The sequence below is a fragment of the Vipera ursinii genome (assembly GCF_947247035.1).
Source record: "Vipera ursinii genome assembly, chromosome: 5".
Lineage (NCBI taxonomy): Eukaryota > Metazoa > Chordata > Lepidosauria > Squamata > Viperidae > Vipera > Vipera ursinii.
Window position 1 is genome coordinate 47519895 of NC_139518.1, and position 22883 is coordinate 47542777.

Sequence of the window (22883 nt, forward strand, 5' to 3'; positions counted from 1 at the left end):
GCTCACAAACACATTTACTCCTTTTAAGAAAATTAGTCCTGAAGGGCAATGCCAGATTCCTCTTGCTTTTCAGCTATCATAGGCTAACCTGACTTTTTTCTTACATTGTCTACTTTGGCTTAATGGCCATTCTTTATTTCCTGTGTGTGTCACAGAACTAGATGTGTAAAACATATGTATGTCTTCATATCCTAGATCTCTCTTGAGAAGCCACAAGTCCATATAGAAAAAGTTTTTCACAAAGCTCATTCTTGCTTAAGGAAAAGAGAGTAAATAAGGGCTGTGATTAAATTTGCCTTTTAAAATGTATGTGAGTGATAGGATCCTTTATAACACAACTGCAGTTTCGAAATGACTAATGCCACAACTCTTATTATTTTATATCCTTTTTGGATAATTCAGGCAAATTGGAGTGGCTTATTTCACCGCTACCAGCACTGCCTTGGCAACTGCTGTGGGACTCAACTTTTACACTAAGGTACAACTCTAAAATGCTACTAATTTTAACCACAAGGGGGCAGCAGGCCCAAGGATGAGACAAGGTATCCCTGGCCTCTTCCTGTAGGACAGACATGTCAAACACAAGGCTCGGGGGCCAGATCCGGCCCGCGAAGTGGTTTCATGTGGCCCACGAAGCCATCCTGGAAACAGTGGGGGAACGGCCCCCACTGCCTTGGTCCTGGCCCAGAGACCCTCCTTCTGCCAGAGACCCTCAGATCTGTACCACTCCTGCCCGGGCCCCCATAGGCACCCTTGATGCGAACGATGTAGAGCTGGCCATGCCCACCCAGTAGGCCATACACACTCTAGCCACGCCCACCCTGGCCATACACACTTGGCTCCCTGAGGGCAACCACAATGCTGATGCGGCCCTCAGTGAAATTGAGTTCGACACCCCTGCTGTAAGAGCTTAGACCTGTAAGGAGCATAATTGTTTTCTTCAAAAGCCCTGAGTCTTCTAGTGTGGAGGAGTGGAATATCTTCTCTCTCTAAAGGTTTTTTTTTTATTTTGGGCTGTAAAATATATGCTTTTCTTCTTCACTTCACCACTGCAAAGATTGTAAGCACATTGCGCTTTTTAGGCTAAGGGCCACCCTTGTCATTTGAATGGCATGCCAGGGGTTAGACTCAAGGATAGTAACAACCTTGAAAAGACATCTAAATTTAATTTTATTTAACTTGCATTTTCACTGAATTTAATTAAACTAAACATAGTTAAGGGTTTTTCGGATGTAGGTACCAATTTTCTCCTGTATATTTTGGGGGGAAAAACACCACACAGTTTGTTGGGACTTTTATTGATGGGGTTCTAGAAGAATAAACCATGACTGTCAACGCTGCTAACATTGGATATTTTTGCATTGACAACAGATGGAAATGTAGCCATCTTGTACCTTTTGCTTTTAGAGTTAGACGATGCTGGGGGGGGGATGTGAACGAGAGTCCAGCTAGACATAAGAACGCTAAATCTAGCATGAGAAACAAAGTTATTGAAACCAAAGCTAATAAGAATTGGCGGGCTGGAGAGGAAGCCCCCGCTTCAAGCTAATTGAAGCCCTAATAAGCAGGCATATACATAGAATGAAGGCTACTGCTAAGCTTGTAAGCCGCCCTGAGTCTTCGGAGAAGGGCGGGATATAAATGGAATAAAAATAAATAAAATAAATAAATAATTGGGGAATGTGATATATGACTGTTAATTGGAGGAGGGAATTGTGCTTTAATACTATGTGCTCAGGGGAGGGGAATTCAGGTTTTGCCTTCGATTACGCAGTGCCAATATTATGCTACACAAAATAAAGATTCTGTAAGGTAAACAATGCTTCAAAGTTCTTTTGAAGAGTTTCATCTGTCAGAACCATGACATTGACCTTGAGGGGAGGCGTGTGTTCTTGTATCCTTGGAACTGCAGGTTGCACACTTTCATTCTAAAAGACAAATTTAATGTGGGATTACAAGAATTTATGTCAATGCAATAGAAGCCTGTTTTTCCAGGGCCTCCATAGTACTGCTACTCAGTTCTTTTTACCTTTTCCTGTAAAGTTTATTCCTGCTCCTTATTGCTTTATCTTTCTTCATACAGAGAGCACCATCCCTTGTGGCACGTTGGGTCCCATTCGCAGCAGTAGCTGCTGCCAACTGTGTGAATATCCCCTTGATGAGGCAACAGTAAGTCTCTTGATGAAATGCCAGGAGAAGAAGGAGAGGGATGAAAGAACAGCATGATGAAGGAAGGGTTTTCTTTAATATCATTGGTCATTACAGTCTCCATCTCAGTCACTAGTTTGGGGCCATTAAAATCATTAAATGGCCAAATGTGGGTCATTAAAATCAAAGCAAGGGTTGCATGTGCTAAAGCAAAAAAAAGGATACATGGGATACATGTTGCCTCTAATTAGTCCAGCTAATAAGCATGCACCCAATATCCTCACAGTCTGCAATACTGTAGGGCACATCCAAACACCAGGAACCAATACTCTTGTATGGAGAAGATGGATTTTTTTAAAAAAATATTAGAATACTACCTTATACTCATTGCTTGACTTGACAAAGATAATTAATGACTTGACCTGATAATCCAGTCAAAAATGGCATCTATGCAACTCTCCCTATTTTCTCTATGTTCATTTATTTCCTAAGAGAAGGAAATACATTTGAAAATTTTACAATCCCACTACCAATCTGTAGTACAGTATCGCTACTCCATGGTGCACCCTCCTCTTGCAAGCAGAATTAGATTTACCAACTTCATATACTGTATGTGCACAATTAGTATATATCAATAAAAGCAACCAACTAAACATTTAAGCCATATTCTAGACACAAGAATAGGCACACTTTTATTATGCTTATGTGCCTAAAATGCAGATGCATTCTTAAAACAAAAGCAGGTTAAAGACAAATAGTGGGTTAAGCTAGATGATAAATACAGTTCTATTTCATTTTAACTTCTGCCTCCAAAATCTTTTTTGACACAAAAGCAGACTTTAGATCCTGTATATACTGTCCGTGTCATGTTGTCCTCTTTGCTTTCTATTTCCTTTTTTCCCCATTTTTATCCTTCATTTCAGTTTGTAACTTGATTTTATCACTACTTTTATTCTTCTTGCCTTGTGGCTCCCTTATCTCACCAGCCTAGAAGGATCAAAGTAGTAAATTAAATATTTCTCTCTGTCCTCAGTGACACCAACCCCAATTGGGCCACTATTTATTTTTTCCCCACCAAAGCCACCTCTTTGGTGGCAGCTGGAAAAACCTCAGAAATTTCACTCATGGTCATGTTGTTCCTTTGCCCAGGGCTGAATTAATTGCTATGGAGAATGATTGAATCAGTCAATTGTGATCCAAATAAAAGCAGTATATTTTAACCTTTTGTTCTTTCCCTGGCTATCATTTGATAATTTGCTCTCAGCCTGACGACCTTTTGCTTATAGAAGCTACTGCATTGTCAACATTTTGTTGATGTCATTCTTACCTGTACAGCTGCAATTCATTAAAAATTCCATGACATCACAGTAATCTAGCCAATGGCTTCAGGAGGAGTACATGAAGGCAACTGGCTACAGCCCAGATTTTGCCTCTTGTATAATCTGTAAGATAAGATAAAGCCTGGGTCACTTTGATAATTAGGGCATGAGTGATTTGAGGACAAATGGAAAAATCTATTCTGCTAGACTGAATTGTCACCAATCTTTTTATCACTTTATGATAATATGTACTTACTTTTTTAAATAGAAAATGTTAATTAAATGGTGCTTTTCTCCATAACTGCCTTTTCATTTTGTGTAAAACCAGGAATAGTTAATAAGAGAGAAAATAATTAAAGATTAGTCTATTGTCATAAGAATAGATTTTGGCATCTGCTATTCAAATAATTATTTTTAATTAGACATAATAAAACATAGCATAGAGATGTCACTATTGCCTGTCTAGAAAAAAATTAATGATGGATAGGAAGCACAAAGTCCCATATAAAACATTACAATAAGTGTGCTTTGATATTATGAAAGCTGCATGGTCCTTTTCACATCTTCTGTTTAAAATTGCAGTCATTTGATCAGATGTAGACTACTTATGTGAGGTTGGTGTAGTTGATCAACATTGAAGAATACTTCTCAGAGCATTTCCACAATGGGAAGTGCTTATGTTCTTACTCAGCAGCTTCTCTTTCCATCACAGCTAGCCAAAATTTACATTGTAAAACTTGTCTTTCCCAGATTGTGAGATACTGTTGTTCTTGGGGTTATAGCTTGTCCTGTTTTTGACTGGCAGAAAGTTCTACTAAATCTTGGTGCTCCTTCCCCACAACTGACAAACTATCTTAGCACCTTCATTAAAAATCCGATGCCATCACAGTGTCTCCCATATTGGGCTTTAGAATGACTACTCAGAAAGCAAGCATAACTTTAATCATGGTGCTAATGCAGAACAAGCCCAGTGAGACGAGTGGGAGTGCCATAGAAATGCAATTTTGGCACACTACTAATTGGCTAACTGAATGTGTGGGCCAGCTATAACAAGTGTTTACAACAGCCTCAGTGGGAGAAACGTGGACCATACAAGATGGGATCTGGAAGTTTGAGGACCATTTGGAAAATGGAAAAGATAGTACAGAACAGCAAATTTTTACCAGCTTGCTCTGGTTTAAGTTAATTCATTCCTAAACAATTTGTGCCTCCATTGATAAATACCATGATGGATTTATATTGATGAATACTTTAAAATAAATTGTCACCTTCTTCATTTTACTCAGGTCTTATTTTCATTTTGACATTCAAATTACTATTGGAGTTGCTGAGTATATAAATCCTCAGAATGTTTGTTGATATTAGGAATAGGATTCACTAGGAGGCAGCAGGATACCATCATTGGTGTCACATACTACCGTAGTAGCTCAAGTGGTTGGACTTTCTCTGCAGCATAATTGTCCTTATTTATTTATTTATTTTATTTAGTTGCATTTGTATACCGCCCTTTCCCTGAGGACTCAGGGCGGTTTACAGGGAATTAAAAATCAAAACATACAAAAGTTAAAACCAGTTAAAAAGTAATTAAATTCACCCTGTACACTTAAAAACCCCAGTTAAAATTATTCTCCTCAGCCTGGGCCCGAGAGCTCAAAGAGCCAGGTCTTCAGGCCCCGGCGGAATGATCGGAGGTCGGGAGCAGTCCTCAGCTCCACCGGCAGCTGGTTCCAGAGGGCAGGCGCTCCCACTGAGAAGGCCCTATCCCTGGGTGTCACCCGCCGGCAATCTCTCACCGGCGGAACCCTGAGCAGACCCTCCCTGTGGGAGCGCACTGGGCGAAGGGCGTTTGATGCCGGCAGCAGGTGTTCCCTCAAATAGCCCGGACCCAGGCCATGTAGGGCTTTATAGGTGATAACCAGCACCTTCATGCTGATGAAGCTTTGCGTTCCTGCAAAGATGTTTATTCAAGTTTCTTGATTTAAACTGAATATAACAGTGCATTTTTAAAAAATGTCAAGGAGCGCTGGGTGACTTAGGACCAACCATTCTTTCCTGATCCTCTTCATCTCATAGATTAGTTTTGGTGGGGAGAAAAGGGGTGGTTGAATTTAGTATGCTTCCTTGAGTAGTACAACCCCCCCCCCCATCTAAATGGCTGATCTTAATGTATTAAGGTCATATTTTTGTGTCTGCATTAGGGAACTCATTAATGGGATCACGGTGACAGACGAAAATGACAATACTCTGGGAAAGTCCAGGGTAAGTACCATTATCTTGGGAATTTGAGATTCAAGAATTGGTTTATTATTCTTCTTCTTTTTATAAACAAGAACATTTATAATCATCTTCTTGACGGTATGTGCATAACTGCCTAAGGAGAGTCTTGCATGCTAAGACATCAGGTTTCAGCAAGTGCTATCTATTAAGGGTTTTGGGGCGGGGGGGTGGCGTTCCACAAACTTGCATGATGATTATTTCAGATAAAGAAGTAGATGGCAAGATCAACATTTCTTAAATAAAAAGCAGCTTGGAGTTGTTGAACTGTCCAATGTAGACTTCTCCAGCCTAATACCCTTTCAGATGTATTGGGTTAATAACTCCCAGAATTCCCAATTAGTGGGAATGCTAAGAATTGTGACTGAGGAATGTGGGGTTACAATTTTAGCAGCATACAGACATTTCTATTTAAATTCCCAGAATTTTCAGAATAGGTAGTCTAGCTTGGACTTTCTGGAAGTCCACACATCTGGACATTCCTTAGGTAGGGAAACACTGGTTTAGAGCCATGGGAGGTTTATGCTATATCTGAAGGCAGCAACATACTTCATCAAGATATAATGAAATACAAAGAATTAGGATAATAATGAACTTTTGGCATTCTTGAAGTATCTTGACTATCTGTAGTGAATATCTACCATTAGCTTGTACTACTTTCCCAAACACAATTTTGAGAGCTCTTCGTTATGTTCCTTTGACGAAGAAAATTATTACTACCATTACCACTCAAAAAAGCAAAAATCATACACTTTGTAGATTCTTTAATGTTCTTTGGGATGCTTTAATGTTCCTACTGTGTTGCCAGTATTCTAAGTAACACATCTCTCTCTATATTGGGAGTTACTTACCCTTAGTACATAACCTTCTGTACAAGCTATTTTAGAGAAGTTGTATCTAGTATTATTATTTATTGTTTATTTATACAGTGGCATCAGTTTTCATGGCATTTTACCGATAACCAGAGGACAGGTCCCTGCTCACAGGAATTTACAATATAAAGTTTGACACAAGGGAGATAACAGAGAAAGTGGAGGCAGGGATAAAACAGGGTAAGATGTATGATTCATAATGCAAAATTGTTAGCTCATTTATGTCTTTTTAGTTGTTGGAACTAGAACTCTTAGAAAGACCAAAATTGCTAATGATGTTATGAAACAGTCTGTTTTGTTGTTATTATACTTCCTACCACTCTTCTGTCCAGTAGAGCAAAACTATGCTTGGACTAAAATTATGGTAACATAAAAGTTGGTAACTGATAAATTATTATAATAAAATTATTATTTAATAACATAATTAAAAGCATTACTCAAAAATAGAATTGATGGCCATAGCAACTGATATAAAAGCAGCATGGGACAATCAAACCCTTGCTTTCCCCCCTTTTTCTAAAATACATTTTGACTGTTTTGGTGTTCTTTATTTCCTTTTGTAATATTGTTTTATAATCAAATACTGGTTTTATAAATTTTAATTAAAAATTAAAGTATGTGCCATGGTTACTTCTACCAGTAGAAAATCAGTTCCATGCATATAGGATAGGGAGCAAAGCAAAGTTCTTGTTGGGAGCAATCAGCTGTCAAACAATTAGGATGATGGAGCCGAATTAGTGAAGATTAGAGGTAGAGATGCTTCTATATTTTAAAGTAGAAAATTAAGATAGTCCCAGTGGTGGAAACCCATAGAGGAGTAGCAGACCTGTTACAATATTCCTTTTCTTGCTTATACAGATGCACATTTTTTTCTTTCATTTTATTTTTAAGTCACACTGTTAACTTTAATCTGTTAGGTCTGTAACGGTCCTAGGTTAACCCCTCCACCAATCACAGGGAAAAAATACCAAGAGACCAGGATACAGGAACACAAAGTTTAAACAGACGCTAAAGAAGCAAACAAAGTTAGCACTGAGATTGGTTTGTTCCCAGTGCTCTATATATTCTGCCCCTGCAGCCCCACCCAGCTCCACCCTTCCCTTCCCAACAAGCCAGCTTCCTGCTGGTTGGGTATAAATCCCTCCCCCTTCCCTAGATACAGCCTTTGGCTGTCCCCTGTTTTCCATGCCGCATTCCGTCCAGCCATTCAATCCACCACCCAGTGAAGTCCTTCACTGTCCATGTGAGTAAAAGGAGCTGGAAGCTGTCATTAGGCTCATCAGCTGTTCAGCGGTTCTGAGCGCAGGCGCTGGCGTTTCTAGTGTTTCCCTGGCCTCCCAGCTGCTCAGCAGGACTTCTAAGCAGTAACAGCCATCAGCCGCAGTCCCAGCTGAACGGCGGGGCTTCCTGGCGGCTGGTGTCGACGGCCGCAGACCCAGCTGAGCAGCGGGGCTTCCCGGCGGCTGGCATTGACAGCTGCAGCCCCAGCTGAGCAGCGGGGCTTCCCGGCACCTGGCGTTGATGGCCCAGCTCCCAGCTGGGCGGTGGGGCTTCCTGGCAGAGCATCACATGGCTGGCTGGTCAGGTGGCAGCAAAACAAACCGTTACCCCACCACCCGGCTGAATGTCGAGCCTAGGGCTTGACACACACCCTGCTATTTATTCCTTTTGCATTCCAGGTCACAGTTATCAGAGGGCCCCATGGATATTACCTGCAGCCACTCAGTATGCCCTGGAGTCATGATATTTTCACAAAATGTTTTTAGTAAAATATTCAAGTTGTGGATTAGATTACCAGCCTACATCACGTGAAGCATTCCCTGTTAGCGATAATAGCAATAGCACTTAGACTTATATACTGCTTCACAATACTTTACAGCCCTCTCTAAGCAGTTTACAGAGTCAGCATATTGCCCCAATGTAATCTGGGGTCCTCATTTTACTGACTTCAGAAGGATAAAAGGCTGAGTCAACCTTGAGTCGATGAGAATAGAACTGCCAGCAGCAGGCAGACAGCAGAAATAGCCTGCAGTACTGCATTCTAACCACTTGCCACCATGGCTCTTAAGGACATGATACTAATCTGTTTTGGTATGCTGGGCACAGATGTCACAGTTGCAACCAAACCCAGTTTAACTTCAAGCATGCTTATGCTACTTTGTGCAAACTAACTACCTTCCAAGTCACCATACTGCTGCCCAACGATTAGAAGCGTACTGGTTGTACTTTGAATGCATTCCATAATGGCTACTGAGAGAAATAAAATGCAGGATTAAAATGACCCTTCTGAGATAGTTATCTTGGTTTCAATCACTATGATCGTCGCTATGAGGTGTTTGATGAAAGCTGAGCTTTTTCTTGGTTTATGACAGGAAAATCAAGTCTTGATCAGTTTATTATTTTGTACTAGTTAGTTGAAAATCAGCTGTCCGTGAAGCATCTTTTTGCAGCTTTTATTTATTTAAATGCAGGATTTGATGCAATCCGTATGTACAAGCTCTGGATAAAACCAGCAGCCTCTTCTACAGAGGAGATCAATGATCAACAATTACTAATTTTAAGGCCACATGAAAATACCTTAGTGCAGATTAAATATATTTTTTTAGATTTCCCCAATTTCAGTTCGAAAGGTTTAAGTAAATTGTATACTAGTTTTCCTTTTTGTCAAAATTTATAACAATTCTCTAGTTCAAACCTTTTACAAAAATAAAATTCCATCATCCAAGCTGCAAATAAATCTATTTCAGTCATAAGTGCTGATGATGCCCCTGGCCTATCTCAGACACAAGTAGGTTTAAAACTCTTCCTTTAAGCTCTTGACCCATATTGTAAAGGCCAATTTTCCTTTGTGCCAAAACAAAGGTCTTTCCAGAGAGGCTTGCAAATGTAGATATTATTGGAAAGATAATGACAGCTTTGAACACAGTTTAGAATCTACATTTCCCTGGGAACAGAGATGGTAACTATATCTGTCTCACTATAAATATTTTTAGTGTAGGCTTCCATTTGGTTTGAAGGTTTGTAATTATAAAGTTCCAAGCCTTCAGAACCAGCACAGTCTACATTTCTAAGAGTTCTTCTCAGTGACTCTAACTCTTTATTGCATCTGGAATTTAGACTAGATTCTCTGAATGCTCACATTGTTGAACATTCTCGCTAAAGTTTATTTTTACTTATGGTTCCCTTGCCTCTTTAGTCCTTTTGGATAGCTTTGTTGTTTGTCCTGGAAGAAAAGCATTGAAGTGGATCTTACATATTGTAAACTGTAAGGCCCATTTTTGATCTTACTGAAAGAACGAAAACTGAACTGATGCAAGATATATTCCCTACTGATAGTTAGAAATACAGGTAGGCCCTGACTCATCATTACAGTTAGGCCCAAAATTTCTGTTGCTAAATGAGACATTTGTTAGGTGAGTTTTGTCCCATTTTATGACCTTTCTTGCCACAGTTGTTAAGTGAATCATTGCAGTTGTTAAATTAGCAAATGGGTTGTTAAGTGAATCAGGTTTCCCCATTGACTTTGCTGGTCAGAAAATCGCAGAAGGGAATCGCAAGATCCTGGGACACTGCAACTGTCATAAATACGAGTCAGCTGCCAAGCGTCTGAATTTTGACCACGTGACTATGGGGATGTTAAGTGTAAAAAACAGTCATAAGACAATTTTTTTCAGTGCAGTTGTAACTTCAAACAGTCACTAAATGAACTGTTGTAAGCTGAAGACCACCTGCATCTGAACACAGCCCCCACCTATTATATTGGCAGTCCATCTGGAGGACCTTTCACTAAAACAATTACTACTTCTTTAATATCTTGTGTTTGCCACACATGAGAACTTCTTTTTTGGACAGATTTAATGCTCTAATTTCCATGTGGTCAATAGGAAAGTTTTAAAAATGTGTCTGCAAGAGTATATCTGCCTTGCTTGGTGGGAGAAATGGAGATGATTATGTATGTATTGCTGCGTTCCCTATATTGTATAGATTGGAGCATAGATATTATAATGCTCCTTATATGTAATTGCTTTAGAAGCCAGATGAAGAAAGCATTCTCTTCAATAGCAGATTTATGCTTTAAGGAAGACTGGAGACCAATAGAATGACCAAATTCTGCTGTCTGGAGCTTTATTGTTTTAGCTTTCAATTCTTCTTTCTGTAAGTTGTTTGAAAATAGTTGGGTAGCATCCACATTGAATGAATAATTATGTTAAAAACAGTTTAATTTCTTTTACTGCCTTTTGATTGCCTTCCTAGTAATATGTAACTAAGCAAACTTTGATCACAAATAAAATACGTATTTAAACTTATTTAAAATCTTCTTGGACAAATGTAAATATTGTCTTGGTTCACAGGAGTATTTGCATTTAATGGATTGATCTCACATTGTTCCACTATTTTTGGATTATGTGACTGTATTATTAATTTTAAAAAATTAACAAAACTTACGTGCCCTTTCTTACATGCAGCTATGATCCAGATCAAAATATTGTAGCTCTCTGTGAGTGCTTTTTTAACAAAAAAAAATACTCTGTCTTTAATATGTGGTAGTTTTAAATGCAGCTGGATACTCCTGAACTACTGCTTTCCAACAGTAGGTATCACTGGCTTTAATAAGCATTCCTAATAAGGGTGTTGAAATAAGATCTGAGGAAATTGACATTTAGGATTGTCCCACCAGCATTTCCCTGCTTCTGAGGCTGGATATTCTGCAGTGAATACAGTGTCATTGCTGTTTGTTTGTTTGCTTGTTTGTTTTAGAGAGCTGCAATCAAGGGGATAACTCAGGTGGTGGTTTCCCGAATTGTTATGGCTGCTCCTGGCATGAGTAAGTGCTAAGTATTTCTGTTTTGTTGGACTGTAGTTTGGCATGTTAATTTAGAGGTAGGCATCAGGACACAAGTATCCAATACAAATTTTTAATACCATGTTTACCCCAAAAGTAAGACCTAACCTGAAAATAATCCCTAGCTTAATTTTAGAGGGGCTAATATAAGCCCTACCCCCAAAATAAGCCCTAGTTTTTGGGCAAGGCACATGTCTAAAAATCAAGCTACGGCGGGTGTGGGGGGGTGGAGTTGCCCCATGTGCCCTGCACCCGCTTACGGTTGCAACCAGACCTCCCATGAATTGACACCTGCCTCACCTCGCCGGCCCATTTCTTCGGCGCTCCCCCCCCCCAGCCTGCATTTTGCCATCAGAGGCCTTCCAGAAAGGCCGCTGTGGCCAAGAACCAAGCTATAGATTCAATCCGTAGCTCGGTTCTTGGCTACAGAGGCCTTTCCAGAAGGCTGCTGACAGCGAAATGTAGGCCAGAGCACCATTCTCAGCTGCAGAGGCATTTCCTTCAGCCGCAGAAGAAATGGGCTAGCTGGGCAGGGCTGTCAGTGCCGCTGGGGCAAGGTGAGACCATGGAAAGGACACCCCCTGAAAATAAGCCCTGGTGCCTCTTTTGGAGCCAAAAAATAAAATAAAAAACAGGTCTTATTTTTGGGGGAAAATGGTAGAAAACAATGAAATGTGCATCACGATATCAGAACATTAACTTCAGCATTTCATTTTTTTGCTTTGACATTGGATTCAAGTATATTAGTCATGTCATTGATATCACGAGGTACATTTCACCATTCAGCTTCCTTGCATTGTCCTCTATTGCAACAGCTTTCAACTTGGTGACTGCCACAAGGATTCCCAGCCAAGTTGATTGCTGCTATGTTGGTTGGGTATCCTGGGAATTCACATAGGAGACTCTCCATTGGTGAAGGCTCTTCTGGTGGGTTCTGCTGGAGTGCTCTTGAAATTATATTTAGGATTGGCTCTCATTTGTTATGAAGTTTACAACCTAATAAGTGCTCCTTAGTTAGATCCTGCTCCACATTAAAATTATAATTACGGTAGCTTCCCCTATGGTACCCTTCAAGGTGATGGCTAACATTCTATTACTTTCAGCCAACTGGGGATGATGGGGGCTTTAATTACTTATTTACAGATGCCAGATAGAGGAATTTCTAAGGTGTAGTTTTAATTTATTTTCGTTGTTAAGATTCAGATTTAAAAGTTTAGAGCAAAATCCATTTACAATATCTTAACTCTGTGTATGTGTGGGTATGTGCATGGCTAAGTCCTGTAGGATGCAAACATTATCCATGAAAAAAATGAAAGGTAGTTTGACCATGCCAGCACACAGGAAGAAAGTGTTTGTAACTCACAGAATGATTAGTAGTGGGCCACTCCAGTGTATCTTATCTATTATATCACTAAGTTATAGTTATAGTTATAGTTTATTTGATTTATATACCGCCCTTCTCCTTGGTGGGACTCAGGGCGGTTCACAGGGCATACATAAGAAACACTATACAAAAATTAAAAAAGAATTAAATCCATGCCCAATTAAAAACAAAAGTACAGATTAAAAACAATTAAAAGCCCATAATCCCCCATCAGGCCAGACCAGCTAATTCGAACAGATGGGTCTTCAGGCCCCGACGGAAAGTTCGAAGGTCTGGTGCCATCCGGAGCTCCACCGGCAATTGATTCCATAAAGCCGGAGCCCCCACAGAGAAGGCCCTCCCCCTGGGGGCCACCAGTCGACATTCCCTGACTGGCGGCACCCTGAGGAGGCCCTCTCTGTGGGAACGCACAGGGCGGAGGGGAGTCGATGCCGGCAGCAGGTGGTCCCTGAGGTAACCCGGACCCATGCCATGTAGGGCCTTAAAGATCGTAACCAACACCTTGAACCCCACCCGAAAGACAACTGGTAACCAATGCAGCTCGCGGAGCAAAGGTGTAACATGGGAGTACCGGGAAACTCCCAAGACAACTCTCGCGGCCGCATTCTGTACCAGTTGGAGCCTCCGAGTGGTCTTCAAGGGAAGCCCCATGTAGAGAGCATTACAGTAGTCAAGGCGAGAGGTCACGAGCGCATGAGTGACTGTACACAGGGCATCCCGGTTCAGATAGGGCCGCAACTGGCGCACCAGGCGAACCTGGGCGAAAGCCCCCCTAGTCACGGCCACTATATGCTCTTCCAAAGTAAGCCGTGAATCTAGAAGGACTCCCAAGTTGCGAGCCCTATCCACGGGGGGTAAGAGCTCACCCCCCATAGAAAGAGATGGAACATTTGGAATGTCCCGGGATGCCGGAATGCACAGCCACTCAGTCTTGTCAGGGTTGAGCTGAAGTCTGTTCCTCCCCATCCAGACCCGAACCGCCTCCAGGCAACGGGACATCACGGCGAGGGCATCACTGGGGTGGTTTGGGGTCGAAAAGAAAAGTTGGGTATCATCGGCATACTGATGATACCCAACTCCAAAACCACGAATGATCTCACCCAGCGGTTTCATATAGATGTTGAACAGGAGAGGCGAGAGAACCGACCCCTGAGGAACTCCACAAACGAGAGACCTAGGGGCCGATCTCTGCCCCCCTGCCAACACCGACTCCGAGCGTCCCAGGAGATAGGAGGAGAACCACTGAAGAACTGTGCCTCCCACTCCCAATCCCCTGAGACGCCGCAGCAAGATACCATGGTCGATGGTATCGAAAGCCGCTGAGAGGTCTAATAGGACTAGGACAGAGGAATGTCCCCTATCCCGCGCCCGTGGAGATGTGGGACAGAGTTGATCCAATGAAAATAAAATCATTTTTTTCATTTTAGTTTTGTTGCCTATTATCATGGAGGCATTAGAGAAATATCCATTCATGAAGGTAAGTTACCCAAAAAATGGAATGAATTAGTTTGTTCTTGCTGTTGTCAAATAATAAGGGGTCAGAAATTTTAGATTATTGTGCAGATAACTCGATAGCTACCAGAAGTTCTACATATTCTTCACTTTGGCAATATATTACATTTGTTAAAGTAGGGGTGTTCAAACTTGGCCCTTTTATGACTTGTGGACTTCAACACTGGCTGAGGAATTCTGGGAGTTGGAAGTCCACAAGTCATAAAAGGGCCAAGTTTGAAGACCCCTGTGTTAAAGGTTCAAAATAGATCATCTGCACATAACTCAGTAGCAAATCTACTGCTGCCAGCAGAAACAAGAAAAACAAGAGAAGGATGAGGGGTGACATGATAGCAGTGTTCCAATATCTCAAGGGGTGCCACAAAAAAGAGAGAGTCAAGCTATTCTCCAAAGCGCCTGAAGGCAGAACAAGAAGCAACGGATGGAAACTAACCAAAGAGAGAAGCAACCTAGAACTAAGGAGAAATTTTCTGATAGTTAGAACAATTAACCTGCCTCCAGAAGCTGTGAATGCTCCAACACTGGAAGTTTTTAAGAAGAGATTGGACAGCCATTTGTCTGAAATGGTATAGGGCTTCCTGCCTGAGCAGGGGGTTGGACTAGATGACCTCCAAGATCCCTTCCAAATTTATTATTATTATTATAAGGCAAGCATCCAATAGAAAACAGAAGAATTGGAACAAGTTATTTTTACTTTTTGGTGGTTTTTATTGTTTTTTTTACTCGGCTTTAATTGTTATCTCTCCAGGGTCATCTATATGAAATAAGTAATCTGTATATTTATTATATAAATAATGTACATTATTTGTTGTTATGATTTTTTTAAAAAGACCCTGAAAATATCTAGTTGCTACTAATAAAAATTATGTAGACTCAGTGGTGGGATTCAGATATGTGAACAAAAGGTTCTCCGAAAGTCCATTCTGGGCCTGGGCAACAAAAAAATAGCTACCGGTTCTGTCGAAGTGGTGCAAACTGGCTGAATCCCACCACTGTGTAGAATACCGGAAAAAGCTTGTTTGTTGTACTTGCATACCACAGTAAGTCATACTGGGGTTGGTTGGGTTGGGCTTAGCATGCTATCAGAATTTATCTAATGGTCATTTATTTAATAAATTAAAACCTCTATAATAAAAAAAACCAACCCAAGTTCTAACCACAGTAACTAAAGAAAACAATAAAAGCAGACAGGTTTAGGAATTGTATTATTCATCATAAGCTTTACAGAATAACTCAGTTTTCAAAGCTTTCTAGTAGGTCAAAACTGGAGCCAACTTGCTTTCTAGTAGGAGAGAATTCTGTAATATAAGGGCTGCTACTAAAAAGCAGTACTTACAAGACTACTCTTTATAGTAAACAGAAAGAAAAGATTCCCAGCAGTTTCTCCCAGATGCAAGTTGGGTGAGTTGATTCCACCTGAAGGAAATTGTCCTGCAGGTATTTCACTGCAGAGCCATAGAGGGTTTATGTCATGACCTGCACTTTGATGTGCATACCCAGGAGCTACTAGAAAGCCACTGCAGAAACTGGAATACAGATAAAATGTAAGAACCACCTAATATCTGGTAACTGCATTCGAGACTCGGGCCTTATTGAAGTCTTGTCATCTTTTAAGACAGCCCCAAGTATACCATATTGCATTAATCTTGATGGGTAGGGATGTGTCCCAAATGGACAAAGTTTGGACAGATCACAGTCTCCATCAGAAGAAGCTGCAAGTCAGGAGGACCCCAAAATCATAGACTTGCTCCTTTAGGGGCAGCGCCATTCCTTGAGAGACAACAGTTACTCTGCCCTTGCTTGAATTCAGCCTCTTTGTCCCATTCAGTTCTTAAAAGCTTCTTGACACCAGGTCAAGGCATTGATAGCATCTCCTCACTGGCTAACCATATTGTTTGAGCATATCAGCATATTGCTGATACTGAACCCTAAACTGGCAGAGGCTTGTTGTAGATTTTTATAGGTCTTTGTGCTCTTGGTTCTCAAAAGAAAAGAGATTTGTATTGTTAGTTCTCTTTATGATCTCAGCCTTAATTCTAGGAACTGAAAGTTTGAATTCTTACTTTCTTGGCATCATCTCACATGTATTATTTTCTTGGCAGAAAATCCAGGTTCTCCACGCTCCCTTGCAAACAGTTCTTGTTGGAGGGTTGTAAGTATTCTGCATCTTGCATTACTTTCAGAAGCCAGTGTCGTATGAGAGATTGCTTCAAAGCTGTAATTCCTGGTGATTTATGAAAAGGAAGGCACCCATTTTATTTGGAATCTGGGAGGGTTACTGTTCTGAACCAGCCCTCTTCTCGCACCCCTAATCAAAAGAAGAGTCTGGAAAGCGTCCAAGACCAAAAGGCTTCTGCCAAGTTTTAATTACACTGTTACAAGAATACAAGAGCTTGACTTCTCAAACGGAAAAGTTGCTTTCAGCAACCAGCCCCTCCCCAAACACTTCTTTTATAGAGAGCTCAGGGCGTGGTCTCCCTGTGCCTCCTCCCGAGGAGTCCCATAGCCTTTCTTTGTTTGTCCCTGCTCGTCTGCCTCCTGCGTCGGGCGTCCTTGAACAGGGCCAGCTGTGGGTCATCATCCTCCGCACTCTCGGGCTCACACAGCTGAGAAGAGGTTCCCGGCTGAGGACTCTGCAAAGTCTCCAAATCATCATCAGCCGGTTCGTTTCCCTCCTCCCCCACATCTGAGTCCTCCGATACATCGGACCCGGCTGTCGGACCCACAGGCTGGCCCTGAGTCACAACACTATCCCGCACCGCAGGGCCCTTCCCCCGGGTCTGCCGATCCGGATGCGGTCGGGATGGGAACTGTTCGTGAAACGCAGTCACCAACGCAGGGGCATGAACGGCGGTCGCGTCTTCCCATGTGAAGTCCTCCGGCCCGTACCCTTTCCACTCGATCAGGTACTGGAAGCGACCTTTCAGCCAGCGGGAATCCCTGATGCTGGCGACCTCGTACTCGGGGGTGCTGTCGCCATCACGAGGTCCTGATGGGGGAGGTTCCGCTTGGCGAAGTGGACAAGCCGGTTGTTCGGGGACCAACAAGGACCGATGGAAGACGGGGTGCACGCGCAGGGAACGTGGCAGAGTTAAACGATAGGCGACCGGGTTGATGACGGCCTCGACTGGGAACGGTCCAAGGTAACGGTGGTCCAGCTTCCTCGCCGGCCGAGTGGATGGTAGGTTCCTGGTGGACAGCCAGACCCGATCCCCCACCGATAATGGAGGCGTATCCCTTCTCGACCGATCGGCGAACCTCTTGTAGTCGGCCTTGGCCTTCTCCAGCTGCCGTCGCACCAACCGATGGATCGCCTGTAACTCCGCCATGAATTCGTTCGCTGCCGGCTCCGGTGAGTCCACGGGAGAAAGGGGGAAAAACCGAGGGTGATAACCCACATTGGCCAAGAACGGTGTCATCTGCGTGGAGGTGTGCTGCGAGTTGTTAAAGGCAAACTCGGCTATGGCCAAATAGTCCACCCAATTGTCCTGCTGCAGGTTAACGTAGCAGCGCAGATACTGCTCCAAAATGCCGATGACCTTCTCGGTACCCCCGTCGGTCTGAGGATGATGCGCGGACGAGAGGCAAACCTTAATGTCCAACGCCCGCATCAACTCCTGCCAGAAGCGGGCTGTAAACTGGGCCCCCCTATCGGAGACGACTCTATCGGGAAGGCCGTGCAGCCGGAACACCTGTTGGATGAACATGCGACTAGTGGCGCGAGCTGACGGTAAGCCGCGACAGGGGATGAAGTGCGCCATCTTGGTCAACATGTCCACCACCACAAACACTGTCGTGAAGCCGGAGGATGGGGGTAGATCCGTCAGAAAGTCCATGGACACAGCCCCCCAGGGTCTCTTGGGCGTTGGCAAAGGCTGCAGTAAACCAGGCGGGGCCCCTGTCGCTGACTTGGCCTGCCTGCATGGGACGCAGGAGGTGACATAAGACTGGACATCGTGTCGGACTCGGGGCCACCAGAATGTACGGGAGACCAGGTTCAGAGTCTTGAACAGGCCAAAATGCCCCGCAGCCGGGTTATCATGACATTGGCTGAGGACGAGTCCCCTGAGTGGCCCTCCTGGAACATAGAGCCGGTCACGATAATACAGGAGTCCATCCGTGACCGACCAAGGCGAATCTGGCCCCACCTCTTCCTTCCGCTGAGCCACCCACGCCTCCTGCTGCTGCGCCTCCCGGATCCGAGCCCGTATATCCACCGGCTCCCGCACCGCAGCAAAAGACTCGACGGGGATCACGGTCCTGGGCGGAAGCTTGTCTTCCACTCGGGTGTACTCGGGCTTCCTGGACAGAGCATCCGCTCTCTGGTTGTGCCCGCTTGGTATGTACCGCACCCGGAAGTCAAACCTCGCAAAGAAGAGGGACCACCGGATCTGGCGTTGGTTCAAATTCCGAGCGGTCTGCAGGCTTTCCAGATTCTTGTGGTCCGTCCGGACCTCGATTTGATGCCGCGCCCCCTCCAGATGATGCCTCCAAGCCTCGAACGCCGCCTTGATGGCCAGCAGCTCCTTCTCCCAGATGGTATAGTTGCGCTCCGAGGGATTCAATTTCCGTGAGTGATACGCGCAAGGGAAAAGGGTACCGTTGGGTGTCGCTGCCTGGAGTAACACGGCCCCAATGGCAATGTCGGAGGCGTCCGCCTCCACGACAAACGGCCGTTGCGGGTCAGGATGCTTCAAGATGGGCTCCTTCATGAAGGCGTCCTTCAAAGCTTGGAACGCCTGTTGTTCGGGGGCGTTCCACTGGAACCGAGTCTTCTTCTGCAGGAGCCGGGTGAGGGGGGCTGTCAAGGCAGCAAAGCCAGGGATGAATGTCCGATAGTAGTTGGCAAATCCAAGAAGTCGCTGAATATCCTTCACGCGACGCGGGGGTTGCCAACTCTGCAACGACTCAACTTTACTCGGTTCCATGGCGATGCCCTCAGGAGAAATGCGGTGACCCAAGAAATCAATGGTCACCTGGTAGAACTGGCACTTCTCCAACTTGGCAAACAGCCGATGTTTCCGGAGGCGCTGCAGGACCTGACGGAGATGCTGATGATGCGCTTCACGCGACGGGGAGTAAATCAGGATGTCGTCCAGGTAAATCACAACAAACTGGTCCAACAGATCCCGAAAGATGTCATTCATAAAATGCTGAAACACAGCGGGGGCGTTGGTCAGGCCAAACGGCATCACCGTGTACTCGAAATGTCCATAGCGAGTACCAAACGCCGTCTTCCACTCATCACCCGGCCGAACCCTGACGAGGTTGTAAGCTCCACGCAGGTCCAGTTTCGTGAAGATCTTAGCCTCCCGGAGTCGGTCCAAGAGCTCGGGGATGAGGGGCAGCGGGTAGCGGTTACGCACCGTGATAGCGTTGAGTTTCCGGTAGTCACAGCAAAGCCGTAACTCGCCCGACTTCTTTTTGACGAAGAGCACGGGCGCAGACACTGGCGAGGACGAGGGCCGGATGAAACCACGAGCCAAGTTCTTCGTCAGGAAGTCCCGCAATGCAGCCAACTCGGGCTCCGACATGGAGTACAAACGCCCCACTGGGAGAGGCGCATCAGGGACTAGGTCAATGGAGCAGTCGTAGGGCCTGTGCGGGGGTAATTGGTCCGCCTCTGACTCGCTGAACACGTCAGCAAAGTCGGACAGTTCGGGAGGCAAGGAAACCCCTGGGGAACCCTCCACCTGGCCGGCACAGATATGGCGGGTGTGGTCCACGCACTGCAAACTTGGGAAGGTGACCAAGTTCTGAGACCAATAGATCTGTGGATCATGCGCCCGGAGCCACGCCAGTCCCAAGACCACGGGGAAGTGCAGATCCGAAGTGACGTAGAACTGAATGGCCTCCACATGGGTACTGATGGCCATACACACGGGTTGCGTGGCGGCCGTGATAGGCCCGGACAGGAGCACTCGACCATCGATGGTCTCCACAAGCATGGGCGGATCCACTGGACACTGGGGAACAGCCCATTTGGCCACAAAGGCCGAATCCATAAAGTTAGTGGTAGCCCCAGAGTCAATTAAGGCATGGACCGGAATCCCCTCTGGCTTGCCAGGAAGGATCAGTCGTGCCTCCAAAATCAAATGCCGTGGAGGTTCACAGGCACCGTCGGAACAACGTCGCTCGGTGTGGATGTTGTGGGTCGCCCGATCTTTCACACCGTCTAGATCGGGCTCGGGCCGTTTCCCGATAGCAAAGCAGGGGACTTTCTCGGGGCAGGCTTGGTCACTGACGCCCGCTGACGCTTCTTCGGGCAAGAAGCAGCCAAATGTCCAGGGTCCCCACAGTAAAAACACAACCCCTCCGATCGTCGTCTGTCCATTTCCGTCACCGATAGACGGGACCTGGCGGCACCCAGCTCCATTGGCTCCTCCCTCTGGACTGGGGGCTCACGCACAACAGGGGCGGCAGGGGTCTGTGGGGTGGCACGGCGACTCTTACGCTGCTGCAGCCGGGCATCGATCCGCAGACAAAGATGGATCAGCCCATTCAGGTCTGAGAGAATGTCCACGCGGGCCAGCTCATCCAACATCTCCTCTGACAAGCCATCCTGAAAGGCATCCACGAGCGCAGCCTCATTCCAGGCGGAATCCTGGCTAAGCAGCCGGAAATCGCTGATATAGGCCTGTAGAGGGCGCTGACCCTGCCTCAAAGCTTTCAGGCGTCGGGTGGCCGTCTGCGCCTTAATCGGGTCCTCGTACATGAGGCGCATATGGTCACAAAACCCCCCAAAGTTATCCAACAAAGGGCTAGGCTGTGCCAACAGAGGCGTGCCCCAACGAGCTGCATCTCCCGACAGAAGGCTCAATACGAATCCCACCTTATCTCGGTCAGTGGGGAAATCAGCTGCTCTCACGCTGATATAAAGCTGGCATTGTCCCAGGAAGGCAGGAAACAGTTCTGGTTTACCAGCAAATTTATCCGGCATAGCTATCTGACATTTCCTCCTGGGTGGGGGGGCAGCATGTACCTGAGCCTGCAGTTGTGCCACCTGAGTGGCCAGCAAGGTGAGTTGCTGGTTGAGCTGGGCATTCTCGGCAAGAAGCTGCTCCATCGTAGTATTAAGGGGTGGGTGGCTGAAAGCAAACTGTTCTGAACCAGCCCTCTTCTCGCACCCCTAATCAAAAGAAGAGTCTGGAAAGCGTCCAAGACCAAAAGGCTTCTGCCAAGTTTTAATTACACTGTTACAAGAATACAAGAGCTTGACTTCTCAAACGGAAAAGTTGCTTTCAGCAACCAGCCCCTCCCCAAACACTTCTTTTATAGAGAGCTCAGGGCGTGGTCTCCCTGTGCCTCCTCCCGAGGAGTCCCATAGCCTTTCTTTGTTTGTCCCTGCTCGTCTGCCTCCTGCGTCGGGCGTCCTTGAACAGGGCCAGCTGTGGGTCATCATCCTCCGCACTCTCGGGCTCACACAGCTGAGAAGAGGTTCCCGGCTGAGGACTCTGCAAAGTCTCCAAATCATCATCAGCCGGTTCGTTTCCCTCCTCCCCCACATCTGAGTCCTCCGATACATCGGACCCGGCTGTCGGACCCACAGGCTGGCCCTGAGTCACAACAGTTACAAACGATACTGGAAGACTACATTTTTTGCATCATGGCATTAAAACAAGCACTGTGGATGGAAAACTTTTTATGGCTTAGAATTATGTGTAGGATATTTAACGAGCAATGGCTTAGTGCTTGGTCAAGCAACCATGGTTAAATGCAGATTTCATCTGTGTTTATATGTGGGAAAGGGGTCTGTTTGTATTGTATGTGGGAATGGACATCGGACTGCTTTAAAATCCAGCGCATCTTATTGTAAATCCTGCCAAAGATATAACTTTTGCTTGGCTGTTTTGAAGCTAGGAGTGCAGTTCTGGATTCCCTATGGAGGGAAAAAAATGTTGGCCTTTCTTTTTAATAATCTGCCTTTGCCTTGCAGCCTTGTGTTCATGGTCCCAGTTGCCTGTGCACTTTTTCCACAGAGAAGGTACCAATCTCTTTTCTGTCCTTTTATCCCTCCTGACTGCCCTATACAATTTTAATATAGTCTCAAGTAGGAAGGCCTGGGACAGGGGAGGGGTGGGGGATATGAAGCAGGACCATCACTCCATATTTGAAGTAAACTTATCCATAGGAATCCTTGGAACTGAGTGAGCAAACTGTGTTGTGACACAATATCTACCCCCTTACTTTTTCATCATGTTGCTTTCATTGTGGCTAACTGCACACAGCTATGCAGTTATTAGTTTGGATGCAAGTCCTATCATCCTCAGCTATGTTGGCTCTGGATGACGAGGGCTATTCCAGTGCTTCCGGACTGCACAGAGTTGCAAAAGCTAATGTAAGAATGATGCCTTCTTTTCTAGTCAGGAATTATTTGTGTTGATGTATGACAGGAGGTTTCACCTACATATTGAAAGCCATTCTTTTCTATAATATATTTCTGCCCATTCATACATAATGTACTGTTCATTTTCTCTTGGAAAATGAACAGTACATTATTTGTCCCCAAATACAGCCACAAGGAGCTGTGG

At 44.7% G+C, this 22883-nt stretch overlaps 1 protein-coding gene across 1 annotated transcript in view; it reads left to right on the forward strand.

Moving 5' to 3' along the window:
- Nucleotides 1–22883, forward strand: part of SFXN2 (sideroflexin 2) — a 44663-nt gene that overhangs the window by 17357 nt on the left and 4423 nt on the right. Inside the window, exons 5-11 of the mRNA XM_083363453.1 lie at nt 403–478; nt 2084–2169; nt 5666–5726; nt 11372–11438; nt 14268–14317; nt 16455–16504; nt 22289–22336. Of these exons, the coding sequence (XP_083219579.1) occupies nt 403–478; nt 2084–2169; nt 5666–5726; nt 11372–11438; nt 14268–14317; nt 16455–16504; nt 22289–22336 (438 nt within the window). The remainder of the gene's footprint in view (nt 1–402; nt 479–2083; nt 2170–5665; nt 5727–11371; nt 11439–14267; nt 14318–16454; nt 16505–22288; nt 22337–22883) is intronic.